General features: G+C 42.9%; 1 protein-coding gene across 1 annotated transcript in view; it reads right to left on the bottom strand.

The window, feature by feature from the left end:
* LOC126272821 (uncharacterized) overlaps positions 1–10,769 on the bottom strand; it is a 40,961-nt gene extending 30,192 nt beyond the window's left edge. The window contains exon 1 of the mRNA XM_049976017.1: positions 10,602–10,769. Within this exon, the coding sequence (XP_049831974.1) occupies positions 10,602–10,743 (142 nt within the window). The 5' untranslated portion in view covers positions 10,744–10,769. The remainder of the gene's footprint in view (positions 1–10,601) is intronic.
* Between the last annotated feature and the right edge of the window lie 6,233 nt (positions 10,770–17,002).

The raw sequence follows: 17,002 nt of genomic DNA, 5'->3' as shown, positions 1-17,002 counted from the left end.
TCTTCCTCCAATTAAGGCCTTTGTTTGCCTCTAGTAGACATTAATGAATGAAAAAATACAATATATGTCAACTTACTGACATATATGTGCAATTAGTCAATGTGCAGTCGTAGCTATACTAAGTTGTTTTAGGAGCTCTAAAAATTTGCTTTCTCCAGTTTAAATTCTCATCAATGGGGACACTTAAAATTTTGACCTCTCCGCTCTATTACTTCCTCACCATGTGTTAGACTTACGAGGGTAATACCAAAAGTAAGGTCTCCTGTTTTTTTTTTTATAACTACAGAACTCTGTTTTGTGGCAGTTGGTCATACTGTTATGAAGAGTGCTTCACGCGCTGTGTGTAAACATGAACACGCCACGCTGAGGCGCTCAGTCTTGGCTTGGCAGCCGTTGAGAATGTAGCTCCCGTTGGATGTTACCGCCAACTGCTAATTGCGCGCAATTATTCGGTTTCTGAACGCAAAGGGCACTGCGCCGATTGAAATCCATTGCCGACTGACGCAAGTGTATGGCGAGTCGTGCATGGATGTCAAAAATGTTCGTAAGTGATGTAGAGTTTGCAGCTGATCGGACCGAAATTCACGACAAACAAAGGAGCGGGAGACCGTTAATTTCTGAGGAGACGGTGTTGAAGGTTGAGCAAAGCATGCGTGAAGATCGGCGGATCACACTGGATGATCTCAGCACGTTGGTTCATGAGGTTTCCCTAAGCACGGCTCACAGAATTTTAACGGAAACATTGAACTACCGGAAGGTGTGCGCAGGATGGGTGCCACGCTTGCTGAGTGAAGAACACATGCGGCAACGAGTTGATGCTTCCCGCATATTTCTTCACTGCCTTGCAGCCGAACAGCACACTTTCTGGACTCAATTGTCACGGGTGACGAAACCGGGGCATACCGCTTTACACCTGAGACCAAGCAACAACCACGCCACTGGCGACATCCTTCTTCGCCAAAGCCCCAGAAATTCAAACAAACACAGTCTGCCGGTAAAGTTACGACAATCGTTTTTTGGGATCGGAAAGGGATATTGTTGGTCGACTTTATGCCCACTGGGACCACAATTAACGCTGACAGGTACTTTGAGACTCTGGAAAAACTAAAACGGGCAATTTAGAACTGGAGAAGAGGAATATTGAGCAAGGGCGTACACATTCTCCATGACAATGCTCGCCCACACATCGCTAGGCAAACCGTTGCTCTCCTGCAATAGTTACAGTGGAACATAATCACCCACACATCCTACAGTCCTGATTTGGCGCCCAGTGACTATGACCTGTTCCATAGGTTAAAAGAACATTTGCCCGGAAGGCGATTCAGCTCCGACGACGAGGTGAAAGAAGAGGTTCATAACTTTCTGAGCAGTATGGCGGCGAGCTGGTATGACATGGGCATACAAAAACAGCCACAGCGTCTACAAAAATGTATCGACAGAAATGGTGATTATGTCGAAAAATAGCTAAATGTTCAAGCTGTAAACTGATGTAAACCATTGTTGAAATAAACAGGTATATGTGCTTATAAAAAATAGGAGACCTTACTTTTGGGATTACCCTCGCATAACTGGCGTAGTGCCTGGAGTTGTACAGAACTGAATATGCTAGGTCTGTCGTCTTTATTCGTTTAATAAAATTGAAAATGTGGCGCTTCTCCAGTCTGTTAATCATTGCTGTTTCCACACTCACCAGTTTTTTTTTTTTTTTTCGTACAGCACTTTTGCCTCCGAAGTTCAGTGAAAACTTGGAAATTACTGATTCCCATGGTTTAACCTTCTCCATTTTATTTAAATATTCTTCACAACTTCACAGATGAAAGCCCTTGTATTGACTCCATGTCTAGCCAACCACATGACCTGCCCGACCGTACTACCAAATAACAATGAGCAGCGACCCGTCCCAGTATGTCACGAGCCGACGGTCCGGTTGAGGCCACCCACTGTTCGGCTTGTCAGCGGTGCCACCGAGTGTCGGCGGGTGGAAAGCCACTACTGAAGCTGTGTTCCGTTAGTGGCGGCCTGGTGGCGATTCCTCACCAATGCCAGGCAGCTGATATCGTGGCTCAGTAATTCAAACCTTCAACAGTTCCAGTTTTACTTTCGCATGGTCTACAGTAAGCTGAAGAGCCTTTCCCTGAAAACTTCACTTATTTTAATCAAAAGAAACCGTGTGGTTCTAGAGACTTTTTCAACATGTATTATGTGTTTAGTGTCCTGCAGTCGACAGAAAAGAACTAACGATCAAGTTTGAACAAACTTCTTTATAACTAAAACACCTTCTTGCCGTGCACTACCTTCCAAACGTAAAAAAAACAAGAAGCACAATAATTCTTGTTATGGCAGAAACCAGGAAAGAGTACGACACGATGAAAAGAAAATAATAACCAAAATACTACGCTACACAATTACAAAGATACAACTTTTTACTGAATGCTATGGAGAGTGTCTACTATGCTAGAGCCGGTGTAGGTACTGGGCGAAGCTGTCCTAACTGTTGGTACACACTGCCGGTCTGACTCTGCTGGCGTGCTCATAACGCCGATTCGGCGGAGTGCTACACTTAGTCACATTAGTTCCAATTCGTGGGTCTCTATCATACGACTTTTCATGAGCCGGCCGTTGTGCCCAAGCAGTTCTAGGCGCTTCAGTCTGGAACCGCACTGCTGCTACGGTCGCAGGTTCGAATCCTGCCTCGGGCATGGACGTGTGTGCTGTCCTTAGATTAGTTAGGTTTAAGTAGTTCTAAGTCTAGGGGACTGAAGACCTGAGACGTTAAATTCCGTAGTGCTCAGAGCCATGTGGACCTTTTTTTTTTTTTGGCTTTTCAGGAAGTAGTTCCGTGTTTTTGCGGGGTCTGTTGTTGTTTACATACACTGGCGATGTTTCGATCTGATCTCTTGAAGGGAGGTCGGCAGCCCACTTTGCTTGTCGGTTGTGCGGGCCCTCTAACTGATAAGGGGCCGCTACGACAATATCGATATGCAGACTGAAGCGACGAATGAAATTTTTTACCAAAAATGTTGAAATTTGTGTGAAATATTATGGGACTTATCAGTCCCTAAGCTTACACACTGCTTAATCTAAATTATCCTAAGCACAAAAACACACAGCCATGCCTGAGGGAGGACTCGAACCTCTGCCAGGACCAGCCGCACCGTTCATGACTGCAGCGCCTCAGACCGCTCGGCTAATCATGCGCGGCAAAATTTTTACCAAGGGCAGGATTCGAGCCCTAACCACTATACTATCCTGGCACAGTGGTTTTGCACATTTGTCCAGACTATGTACCACAGGACGCCTCTCTGCTCAATCCAAAAATTCCCGTTCACGCCTCAGGACAGAAAAAAGAAACTTTTGTCACTGTCTTAAATAATTGTCTGAGGAGTTTGTTACTATCCCCTTCCTCCAACTAGCCCATCCACGCCAAATAGATTTTGTTGTGATCCCCACTTTTAAAGTGGCACCACAGATGCCTAGGACACAATAACAATAAATTACGTAACAATAAACTACACAACATTTTAATACATTAATAATGATGTGTTTATATCAGTACCTAGTACATCGCTTTGCCATAACTTCAAGAAATTAGAATTCAGAGAAATACGTCATTTAAGAGCATTTGTTTGAAAATTTGAGAAGCACGTTTGCCACACACTTTACCTAAGAATTAACTAAAGCACCAAAGAAACTAGTATAGGCATGCGTATTCAAATCCAGAGGTATATAAACAGGCAGAATACGGCGCTGCGGTCGGCAACGCCTATATAAGACATTAAGAGTCTGGCGCAGTTGTTAGGTCGGTTACTGCTGCTACAATGGTAGATTATCAAGATTTAAGTGAAACTTCCTGGCAGATTAAAACTGTGTGCCCGACCGAGACTCGAACTCGGGACATTTGCCTTCGGTAGCTCAGTTGGTAGAGCACTTGCCCGCGAAGGCAAAGGTCCCGAGTTCGAGTCTCGGTCGGGCACACAGTTTTAATCTGCCAGGAAGTTTCATATCAGCGCACACTCCGCTGCAGAGTGAAAATCTCATTCTGAAGATTTAAGTGAGTTTGAACGTGGTGTTATAGTCAGCGCACAAGCGATGGGGGACAGCATTTTCGAAGTAGCGATAAAGTGGAGATTTTCTGGTACGACCACTTCACGAGTGTTCCGTGAATATCAGGAATCCAGTAAAACATCAAATCTCCGAAATCGCTGCTGCCAGAAAAAGATACTACAAACGGGTCAACGACGACTGGGGAGAACAGTTCTACGTGACAGACGTGCGACCCTTCAGCAGATTATTACAGATTTCAATGCTGGGCCATCAACAAGTGTCAGCCAGCGAACCACAACGAAACATCATCGATATGGGCTTTCAGAGCTGAAGGCCGACTCGTGTACCCTTGATGACTGCACAACACAAAGCTTAACGCCTCGCCTGCTCCGTCAGAACTGACATTGGACTGTTGATGACTGGAAACACGTTGCCTGGTTGGACGGTCTCGTTTCAAATTGTATCGAGCGGATGGACGTGTGTGGGTGTGGAGACAACCTCATGAATCCATGAACCCTGCATGTCAGCATGGGATTTTTCAAGGTGGTGGAGGCTCTGTAATGGTGCAGAGCGTGTGCCGTTGGAGTGATATGAGACTTGTGATACGTCTAGTTACGACTCTGACAGGTTGCACGTACATAAGCATCCTGTCTGATCACCTGCATCTATTCGTGTCCATTGTGCATTCCGACGTACTTGGGCAATTCCAGCGACGCCCAACACCTCCAGAATTGCTACAGCGTGGCTCTAGGAACACTCCTCTGAGTTTAAACACTCCCCAGAAATGAACATAATTGAGAATATCTGAAATGCCTTGCAACGTGCTGTTCAGAAGAGATGTACTCTCACGGATTTTATGGACAGCCCTGCAAGATTCACTATGGCATTCCCTCCAGCACTACTTCAGACATTAATCGAATCCATGCCACATGGCATGGGGATAAAAACGCGGTCTTTTACGTAATCCCACAGATGAAAGTCGTAAGGTGTGAGGTCTGGAGACTTGGGAGGCCACCGACGATGATGAACTTTATCACCGGTAAGAAAAAGTAAGACTTTTCCGAAAACAGACAGAAAAAGACAGCAGCCCCACCCCCCTCGAAACTTACAAACATGTATAAGACTTGTGTTCACAGCAGCAATGCTGCTGATAGCTGTGACTGCACACTTTGATTTTAGATCGTGTAAATTGCGAGGTTGTCAGTGTAGTAAGAGACTGCTTCTATTATACACTGAAGAGCCAAAGAAGCCGGTACAAATGCCCTATTTCCACAGAGGTGCAATATACAATGCTAACATCTTACCCTCTTTATGAGCTCAATATCTCTTATTACACAATTATGGAATTCTTTCCTTGGGAAGAAACGCACAAAATACGTGCACTTTTCAGACAATCAAATGGGAAGGTGCAATACACGACATGGAAACCAAACATATTCCCTAGTGTCTTGGTGTCATTTGACAGTGTGCGTAGTGTTCCATTATGATACAATTTGTGTAAGTGTGTGTGCCATGTGCAGTGATGGTAATGTGAAATGAATGAACTATGTTCCACTAGAATGTTACATTATTAGATAGAATGAACATATATCTTATTATTACGTGTTGGTGTTCACAAATGTTTGGTATTTGCAACACAGCCGCAATTATTACCTTCCAGTATGTAATCTGCAATTAATAAGCGTTTATCATTGTTTTGTTACGTAACTTTTCACAACTTTTTATGCTTAATGTGATACTATCGTTTTTTTTCCCTTCTATAGCACTACTGTCGTTGTGTTTTGTTGTTTTCTAAATAAAGATTCTTTAAGAATGGTAGTCAAAGAGAAAAATAGCTCATCTTTGTTTACAACAAATTATAACAACAGTGCTGCCATAGAAAGAAAAAACGATAATATTATATTAGACATAAAAAAGTTGTGAGAAATTACGTACAGGTAACAAACAAATGCTTATTAACTGCAGATAATAATTGTAGCTGTTCTGTCAATACCAAACAGACATGTGGACACCAGTATGTCATAATAAGTTATATACTTATTCTTCGCGTTAATATTTATGTCAGTACTTATAGTAATGTAAATACTATAATCTCAAAAAACTGGTGTATATAATGATGCACATATTCTTCGTATAATGCACAACAGATAATAAATAAAACTGAACGAAGGTGGAGAAACTTCTCCGAAACACATATGAGTAGTAAAATAAGTAAAACTCTATTGTTAGAAGTACGTGGGGATTAGAAGAAAGTACCAGCAATAAGATTCGATCTGTAGACCTCGCGCTTATGGAACTAAGCGCTTACTCACCCGGCCCCAGACTGCTTCAAAATCTGCGACCATACAAAGCATATAAAGACGCCTAAAATTTTCAAGCTCGACTTATCGAAAACGATTGAGAGTGGCGCGTTCCTCTTTACATTTTTTTTTTTTTTTTTTTTTTTTTGCCTACCCACCCTCTCAACATGGATCAAATTGGTGAGGGAAGTTCGCAAGGTCCCCTGGACAAATGTTGACACAGGATTTTAGTCTTATTTTTACGTAAGGTGTGCTGTGTTTAAACATTGCTTATTATTTTAGATACTCGGTGTGCAACATGAACAGTGGTCCATCACGTTGCTTACTCGTATATGTGTCTGAAAGAACAGACACCATATACATAATTAAGGCGAGTGAGACCAATGAACCATTCAGTGCAGATGCACATCATGCTCGAACTCTTACGGGAATCGACGCAATGCCGCGAGTAATGTTGGGAGCGTCCGCCAAATACAACGAACCATAATGAACAAAATTATATAAAAATATAAAATAGTTGGCTTAGGGTCAGAGCATCTACACAAGTGTAGGAGACCCGGGTTCGAATCACGGTCTGGCACAAGTTTTCGACCTTCCCCATTAATGTAAATCAATGTCCACTAGCAGCTAGACGTCATTAAGGGGGGAAATAAGTGAAAGCGACCAAAATAAAACATAATTTTATTGGCTCTTCATTTACTATATGGTAATGGAATTTCGGTTCCTGAATATTAGATCCCAATTCCACTCCTACGCATGATAACAATGATAACCGGAAATAGCTTCTCGAAGCCACGCTCCTTTTTTGTTAGGTATTTTCACATAATATTTATTCCTGCGGTGATTTATGATAGTTTTATGCAATCAGAACGCGGGAAATGTGTATACGGTACATAAAAAAGGCTTTGGAATGGCATCAGTGTCATTGATGTTGTATTCTCCGGTTTATGGTGTTTGTTTACAAGTGGTTGCAAAGGAGTAACTTTTACGGAAGTTGTGTATACATCTCTTATTACAATCTACAGCATAACTCATTCCAGTAAAGTGTTTAAAATGTTTAGAAAATGTCGTTCTTCTCAATTCCATAAACACAGCCTGAAAACAAGCTCAATAACATTGAAGGAAGACGTCTCTTCAAGCAAGAAAACAAGAGCCTAGAAGACGAGAATTGATGCAACTGACGTTATTACTACTCAGTTTAAAAATCAGGTTAAATCAAGAAGACAAATAAAAGAGTCCTAGTGGATGAAGAGGAGTATGCATATGATTTGCACTAGTTCACCCCGGCATAGGCAAGGCATAATACACACATCGACAAATCTTCGGTTCAGATTTTCCGCAGCTAACATTTTCGAAACTTTATGTAACTTTTCCTCACAAACCACTGACGTTGCAGTACTTGTATCTGGCATACAATTAGTCAATACTATAGTGAAACATTCTGTGCAATGAACTTTCATTTACTGCAATATTAAGGCACTTAAGAGACAAAAAGATTAAAATTTGGTGCATTTTTTCACAGATATTTGGAGAGTAGTAAATATACAGCGAAAGGAGATATCAAAATTCTGTTTCACAGGTATTTGTAATAATGGTACATCAAACTTTGTACAAAAAGACATTAATTTCGTTTTCAAAAAAGGAACGTTTGTACTCACCTTGTTGAAAAAATTTCATTTCTTTATAATTAAGACCGTGTAACGTCAATAAGCATTAAAACTTGTATGCGTATGCTCATAAAATTTCTTAACAACTGTGCCAGATGTAGGAACATTGTCTTGAAAACTTTGAACGTTATAAGGTTTTCTTTAAAATATTGCAATTTCGCATACGTCCCCCCTTAAGGGGATACTCTGGTAAGAAAATATTGAATTTTATATTAAAAAAATCTTTCGTTTGCTGAGATATGTTCATTCATACATGCACTGTTATAATGAGAAAGGATTTTGTGAAATTCGAAAGAGAAATGTATAAAAATATATAATAAGCTCAACTGAATATCTATGGGAACACAGAAATTGTGAAGGAAGATTGTGTTATTCGCACTGCCAAACAAGGTGGGACAGGATTGAGAAATTCGTGACAGAAAATCTGGCACAAAACGTGACTCTCAATGAGAAAGCACATGGAAGTTTGAAAGAAGAAACAATTGTAAGCTGACTCATTATTATAGAAGAGTCATTGTTGACAATGCTCCAGACACTACGGCAATGAAGGGTGCAGTCTATGCGACACTGTACCACAGCCCGAGCACTGACGAGAAATCGCAACAGATGAAATGTCCAAAAGGCAGGAATTCTTGGCATTCCATAATCTTGCCATTGCCAAAAAAGGAACAAGCAGAATCACATAAAACTGCAAGCCATACTGCTTTTTTTGTGTTGTTAGAATGATATCTATTTATCAGAGGCTGGCATCAGTTACTATTCCCTCCGGATGCACTTCTCGAAAGACTCAAATTGCAAGTGAGTATCTAAGTAGAATAATCTGATCAAAGTGCCCAAAGGATGTATTTGTATTTAAAAGAGAAGCAGAACTAGCCGTGAAATCAGCTGTTTCACAGTTCTATCAAGGGTGGTATATGGCAGAAACAATAAGAGCAACAGAGACCATTCTACTGTCAGCATTGCCCGGCCAGAGTGGCCGAGCGGTTCTAGGTGCTACAATCTCGAACGATGCGACCGCTACGCTCGCAGGTTCGAATCCTGCCTCGGGCATGGATGTGTGTGATGTCCTTAGGTTAGTTAGGTTTAAGTAGTTCTAAGTTCTATGGGACTGATGACCTCAGAAGTTAAGTCCCATAGTGCTCAGAGCCATTTGACCCAACTGTCAGCACTAAGGTTCAAATGGTTCACATGGCTCTGAGCACTATGCGACTTAACTTCTGAGGTCATTAGTCCCCTAGAACTTAGAACTACCTAAACCTAACTAACCTAAGGACATCACACACATCCATGCCCGAGGCAGGATTCGAACCTGCGACCGTAGCGGTCGCTCGGTTCCAGACTGTAGCGCCTAGAACCGCACGGCCACTCCGGCCGGCCTGTCAGCACTAAGGACGTGGAGGAGCAAGGCTAGAGGCGAGCGACAAAGGAAGCAAGCGGCCAAACGGTGCCCAGAATTTGAAAAAAAAAAAAAAGAAGACGACATGCGTCCAGATCGACGGCCATAGAAGCTGAGAAGAGAGCAGAAAGAACAAATTTCAGTCGCGGCCTATTTTATAGCAAAAAAAAAAAAAATGCTCTGAGCACTATGGGATTTAACTTCTAAGGTCATCAGTCCCCTAGAACTACTTAAACCTAACTAACCTAAAGACATCACACACATCCATGCTCGAGGCAGGTTTCGAACCTGCGACCGTAGCGGTCGCGCGGTTCCAGACTGTAGCGCCTAGAACCGCTCGGCCACTCCACCCGGCCTTTTATAGCAAGAACCGGGGCGTGATTGTGCTGTGTAACTTTGACTGCGTTTACCTCTAATTTGTGAAACGGAACATTAAAATATAACTTTTTTTCCTAAACTGGACGAAACTTTTAGGGAACACTCTTACTGTCACCGCTAACAATTTTGATTATAATTTGAAAAAAAAGTATTTATAAAAGAAAATACTGATAAGTGAATGTTTCGATTATTTAAATAAAAAGATTGAGAACTTTGAAAAGTAATTTTAAGGCCAACGCAGAAGGTAGCCAAGCTAACACAAAATTGTTTGTCTATGTTATTAAATAAAGTCTTCAATTTTTCTAGAGTGTTACAGTAAATTTACTATATAAAAAAAGATAGATTAAAAAACAACACTTCAAAATAAAATTGTACCTGGTGCATGTTCGATTTTAGCGAGTTTTGACAGGTTCTTTTACTTTTTATTATTCTGATGATGGAAGCTTGACTTCCGAAACGCGTCAATCTTACACTATAAACAAGTGGTTGCGCCGATATATTTTTTTAACATTGACATTCACAACCACGACCTCTCATCCAATATGGATAAAATCAAAATATAATAATATCACAAGACCGGTGGATAGATCGAGTTGCAACTTCGTAATTTTATTTAGCAAGATGCAGAAATTGTATGTTTAAGGTTTGAGACCAATTGTTTAATTAGATTAAAAGCTTCATTATTTTACCAGACTATTCCCTTAATTCCCTAGTGTCTATCACGTTTCACGGGGGACACCGTAAGCTGAAGTTGAATGTAAGCTCGGAGTCCAGGGTTGCGTGTCAGGAAGTCCTCGACGCACACGCTGAACTCACCGAAGAAGCCCTTAGCGACGCGGTGGGTGTGCGCGCCGGCCGCTGAGGCTGCCAACAGCACGACCAGGACTAGAGGCAGCTGGAGCGGTGTCTGCGCGCGGCAGCGGCGGGAGGCGGCGGCGGTGGTGCGAGCGCGGGCCATGGCGGACGTCTGGCGTGTGGCGTCTGCAGCGCGGTCCACCGGCCGCCCCGCAACCGGGTCACCGGGTCGCCGCCCCGGATGGCGTGGGAGGGCGCCGGAGAAATTCCCCGGAGAAAGGGCCGGCGCAAACGCTGCCTGCACTTTCCAACCCGGCCTTTGTTTGCCCGCGACAGCTCTGGAACGCGTCCTCCGGCCAGCCGCCAGAACGAGGGGGCGGTGGCGACGCTTCCCTCGGCCCGGATGCGGTTGGCCGCTGGTGATAAGCTTGTCTGCTGCGACCTCTGGTCTACAGAGAGATTAGAGCCCACACAGAGGCATACTGACAATCCTTCTTTCCACGAACAACACGAGCTGGAATAGAAGGGAGAGCCGATAGAGGTACTTCAGGTACCCTCCGCCACACACCGTCAGGTGGCTTGCGGAGTATGCATGTAGATGTAGATGTACAGGAATGGGCACGGAGCCGTGGGTGGACGAGGAGTAGTCAGAGTTTTAATTAGGACCTAGAGAAAAACACGTTCCGACCGTGACGTCGTGAGGTTATTACACTACTGGCCATTAAAATCACTACACCAAGAAGAAATGCAGGTGATAAACGGGTAGTCATTGGACAAATATATTATATGAGGACTGACATGTGATTACAGTTTCACGCAATTTGGGTGCATAGATCCTGAGAAATCGGTACCCAGAACAACCACCTCTGGCCGTAATAACAGCCTTGATAAGGCCTGGGCATTGACTAAAACAGAGCTCGGATGGTGTGTACTGGTACAGCTGCCTATGCAGCTTCAACACGATATCACAGTGCATCAAGAGTAGTGACTGGCGTATTGTGACGAGCCAGTTGCTCGGCCACCATGGACCAGACGTTTTCAGTTGGTGAATGTGCTTGCCAGGGCAGCAGTCGAACATTTTCTGTATCCAGAAAGGCCCGTACAGTACCTGCGACAGGCGGTCGTGCATTATCCTGCTGAAATGTTGGGTTTCGCAGGGATCGAATGAAGGGTAGAGCCACGGGTCGTAACACATCTGAAATGTAACTTCCACTGTTCAAAGTGTCGCCAATGAGAACAGGAGGTGACCGAGACGTGTTGCAGTAGGTACTGGGAGATGAAGAAGCTTGCAAAAGATAGAGTAGCATGGAGAGCTGCATCAAACCAGTCTCAGGACTGAAGACCACAACAACAACAACGTACAGCAACAGTACATTAGGACACTTTTTATAAAGTACAGATCTGAAGATGGTCATTACAGACCGAAACCGGTAATCTGTGAACAAAACGTTTGTAACCATAGACGTTAATTAAAGGAAATTTATTCTATATATGGGCTACTGTTTTATTCGCTACAACGTCGCAGCTTGTGAAACCTGCATTGCAATCCAAAGTCGTTTATTCAGAGCATGTTACCAGCTTTGACGCCAACAAACGTCATCTTCAGGCCAAAAGCCTAATCTATCATCAACGAATGAACCACAGTGACTCCGCAAATCGTGGTCGTGCGGTAGCGTTCTCGCTTCCCACGCTCGGGTTCCCGGGTTCGATTCCCGGCGGGGTCAGGGATTTTCTCTACCTCGTGATGACTGGGTGTTATGTCCTTAGGTTAGTTCGGTTTAAGTAGTAGATCTAGGGGACTGATAACCATAGATGTTAAGTTCCATAGTGCTCAGAGCCATTCGAACCATTTTTTTGAACCACAGTGACAAAGACCAACAGAGTCTTTAAATGAAATCGCACAACTTATTAAGCGTGTTATACCACTATTTACAACCAACAAAGCCGAGTGCAACGTGACCAAAATCAGCTGAATATCAACTTCCAGTCATAACCCCCACAATAGTCGTCAAAATGAACTGGATTCGGTAAATTCCAGTAACAAGCCAACCAATGATCATCTGACTATTGAGGGCTTGTTGCTGGAAATTGCCGAATCCAGATGATCTTGTCCCCGCTGCCCTTGACTTTGAGCACTATGGGACTTAACATCTATATCAGTCCCCTAGAACTTAGAACTACTTAAACCTAACTAACCTAAGGACATCACACAACACCCAGCCATCACGAGGCAGAGAAAATCCCTGACCCCGCCGGGAATCGAAACCGGGAACCCGGGCGTGGGAAGCGAGAACGCTACAGCACGACCTCGAGATGCGGGCTTGACTTCATTGTTGGTTGCGCATGTCAGGGTAACACGCTTAGTGAATTGTACTGTTTCCATTTAAGACTCCGTTGGTCTTTGTTACTGTGATTCGTATGCTGATGACAGATTACGCTTGAGGCCTTAAGAGGACGCTTTTTAGCGTCGAAACAGGTAGCACGTTCTGAATAAACGACATTGGATTACAATACAGCTGTTGGTTTTAATCATCGTCATTCAAGTACTTCATATCCGGCTACTGTCCCACTGTCCTCAATGTATTACCAGACATTTGGTTGTAGCAAGTCTGTATTTTTGTTGTTTGGGAAACGTTCCACGACGGAAGTCACCTTGCCGTTGGTCTGGAATTGCCTTCCACGAACTGGTTTCTTCATCAGACGAAACAGGCGGCTGAAGCAAAATTTTATAGCACAAAAAAGCACCGTCTGTGACTGTCCCCTGGGATACACGAGCTGGTGCGTTGTTGTGCAGCAAAAACACGTCGTTTGACATGATTCTTGAAATTTTCCCGGCGTGAAGGGTATTCCATGGATTTTCGGGATTGCAGCCAGATGACGTCGACTTCTTGCAACGATATTTCAGCCAACAACCACACAACCATCCTTAGATGTGTTTTCAGCGCTGGAGATCGCTAGTTTATTTTCTTTATTGTGATTTCGACCCCTGCGCCGCATATGGGTTGTGAGGGGGGGGGAGGGGAAGGGGGGGGGCGGGAGCGAGGAGTGGGCTGTCGGCATTATGAGCAACCTGCTCTCCAGCCAGTTGACAGTAGAAATGAAATGAGATGAAAAAGAAAGAAGAAACAAATAGGGGATATATTTACATTCAATTTAAAACGCTTTATAGATGAAAAATAAAATTGAAGATTTTGCATATAGGGTACGAGAGATATAGTATAGTAAGTATAGTTAAAAATAATAATAATAAAAGATAAAACGAAACACAACAAGCGCATTTAAAAACATTTAAAACTTGATGCTGAAACACTGATATTTAAAAGAACCACTTTCCTGTCACTAAGAATCGGAAACACCAGCCCTGGGATAGGTCGTCTGAGTTTGAAGGAGGGAAGAGATTGATGGTTTTTTTCCTTGTTTTGGTATTTCATTCCCCTCGCCCCATATGGGCAAGGGATGGGCTATCAGCTGTACAATATTCCGCTCTTCGACCAAGCGAATTAAAAAATATAGAATGAGAAAACAAAATTTGTAGCTGATGTTCTATTTGAAACTAAAAATCATTGACAGACAGCTAAAAAACGAAAATCTGTATACATTTTAAAAACACATCACACGAAGGTGCATTCGTCTGTTAAAAAAAAAGAAAGAAAGAAAGAAACGAAGCACTGCACTTACACTTAAAATATGAAGGACCTACACTGGATGAGAAGTTTTGTGGTGAGAGATAATATGTTCCATAGAGGTTGATGCCGGTATGTAAAAATATAGGAGTTTGTTAGGTGGGAAAACTGTGGAGATGATGTCTGCGCAATATCCTTTCTTTCAGGAGTTCTAGTTCTGCAAGGTTCGCAGGAGAGTTCCTGTAAAGTTTGGAAGGTAGGAGACGAGGTACTGGCAGAAGTAAAGCACAGTTATAATCTGCCAGGAAGTTTCATATCAGCGCACACTTCACTGCAGAGTGAAAATCTCATTCTGGAAACATCCCCCAGGCTGTGGCTAAGCCATGTCTCCGTAGTATCCTTTATTTCAGGAGTGCTAGTTCTGCAAGGTTCGCAGGAGAGTTCCTGTAAAGTTTGGAAGGTAGGAGGCGAGGTATTAGCTGAAGTAAAGCTGTGAGGACGGGGCGTGAGTCGTGCTTGGGTAGCTCAGATGTAGAGCACTTGCCCGCGGAAGGCAAAGGTCCCGAGTTCGAGTCTCGGTCCGGCACACAGTTTTAATCTGCCAGGAAGTTTCATACCAGCGCACACTCCGCTGCAGAGTGAAAATCTCGTTCTGAAATGCAGAGCTGTTTGATGTGGGTGAAGAGGTGTGGGAATGTGATAAGATGGTAGAGGATTCTTGTGGGTGCAAGATACTTTAGAGGGAGCTGGTAGGACATTTAACGTGTTTCTTAATGCAAGGTAGTGGATATATGCGGTGCTAGATGCACCGGGGAAAGATGTTGATTCAAATGGAGTACGAATGTGTGAATGGAGAACATGTGATAGAACCCTGAGAGGAGGAATGTGTGATGAGCAAAAGTAGCCCAGCTGTTCTGATGTCTGAACAGCGAAGAAAAACAAATAAACACTGAATGATGAAGTTGACTTGTGAGGCATGCTGTTCGTGTTAAGAGACGAGCATAGATAGCAAATACCGGAAGTAGGGGAATATACAAGGTAAGACAGTGACGGGTGTGTCGACATGGGCGCATGCACAACTTAAATGTGTTTTATAATTAATCAGAAAAGAGTGAACGCAGATTAAGTTCTCTGAAGACAACATGTTTCTATTACAAAGAAGAGAAAAAGATAACGAAAAACTAACTTCGCAAACCACAATTTTTTCTTTGTCTACCATACCATGTAAGGAAAAATATACATGACAGTTTCGTAGAGCTCGAAACTATCAAGAGCCGCAACACATTTCCCATATCAAATGATTTATAGAATAAAGAGTGTCTAAGATCATACAGTAAGTCTCACACCTGTTGGTGGAGGTACACTTGAAAAGCTTGAAAGGAATCTAATAAACGTCTGAATATGAGAGAAATTTCGTAAATGAACGTTTGGTTGACTTTCCACGAAAATTACTGCTACAACTAGCAGTGTGAAAGATTACAGGACTGAAAGCATCAGACAAGCTCTTGTATGAATGTGCCCAATCAAGGTGGTTTGTGTGTTGGAGTCTCCATTAGAAGCCAGTAGTGGATGCAATACGTTATGATCGCTGGTAGCAATGAAGCACCAAACCTTGTTGATTTGCCAGTTGCGATGGAGTGCCATGGAATTTTTGTTCTATTGATGCTTAAGAGCTCAAGGATATCCAGGGGAGAGTTAGAGTAAAGACACGCCACTTCACATACAAGTACGTGAGATGAACTGAAGGTGCAGAATTTTTTTGTTTTCTTATTGTACTGTTCACAGGGAGTACAGTTAACGCCTGGAGGAAAATAATGTCTTCAATTGTAAACGTAATGGAAGAAGAGAGATAGAGACTACAGAGAAAATTAGTAAATTGAATACAATATAATTTCAAGAGAGGGAAACGTAATATTGAAAGTTAACAGGTACGAAGGTAGATTTAGGAAAGGCGTACTTATTGAGCTGAGGGTCATTGTTAAGTATTTTATGTTGTTATGCACGTATGTGTTCTGTGTTTCAGAGTAACTGACCTTCATTTGGAGTAACCGTCACGCAGTCAGAATTCCAGGAACAAAAAGGACGAATTTAACAGCAAGAATGATGAGGATCTATAATTAAGGAAAGGAGTACACAAATGCGTATGCAGAATGCGAAATAACTAGCCTCACATAGCGCTAGTAAGTATGATAATTATGCACAACCAGGGTAACAATGTGATGTCTGCCAAGTATCAACGGAAAACTCAGGAGTAAATTGACTTTCATACGATAGACTTAAACAGCACGACTACTAAAACACAGACACACACACACACACACACACACACACACACACACACACACATATATATATATATATATATATATATATATATATATATATATATATATATAGTCCCAGGAAGGGGAAACTTTATTGACACATTCCTGGGGTCAGATACATCACACTGACAGAACCACAGGCACATAGACACAGGCAACAGAGCATGCACAATGTTGGCACTAGTACAGTGTATATCCACCTTTCGCAGCAATGCAGGCTGCTATTCTCCCATGGAGACGATCGTAGAGATGCTGGATGTAGTCCTGTGGAACGGCTTGCCATGCCATTTCCACCTGGCGCCTCAGTTGGACCAGCGTTCGTGCTGGACGTGCAGACCGCGTGAGACGACGCTTCATCCAGTCACAAACATGCTCAATGGGGGACAGATCCGGAGATCTTGCTGGCCAGGGTAGTTGACTTACACCTTCTAGAGCACGTTGGGTGGCACGGGATACATGCGGACGTGCATTGTCC

Source organism: Schistocerca gregaria, chromosome 5, assembly GCF_023897955.1.
Source record: "Schistocerca gregaria isolate iqSchGreg1 chromosome 5, iqSchGreg1.2, whole genome shotgun sequence".
In the NCBI taxonomy this organism is placed as follows: Eukaryota; Metazoa; Arthropoda; class Insecta; order Orthoptera; family Acrididae; genus Schistocerca; species Schistocerca gregaria.
The sequence above is the reverse complement of the archived record's forward strand: the minus strand, read 5'-3'. Positions and strand labels throughout refer to the sequence as shown.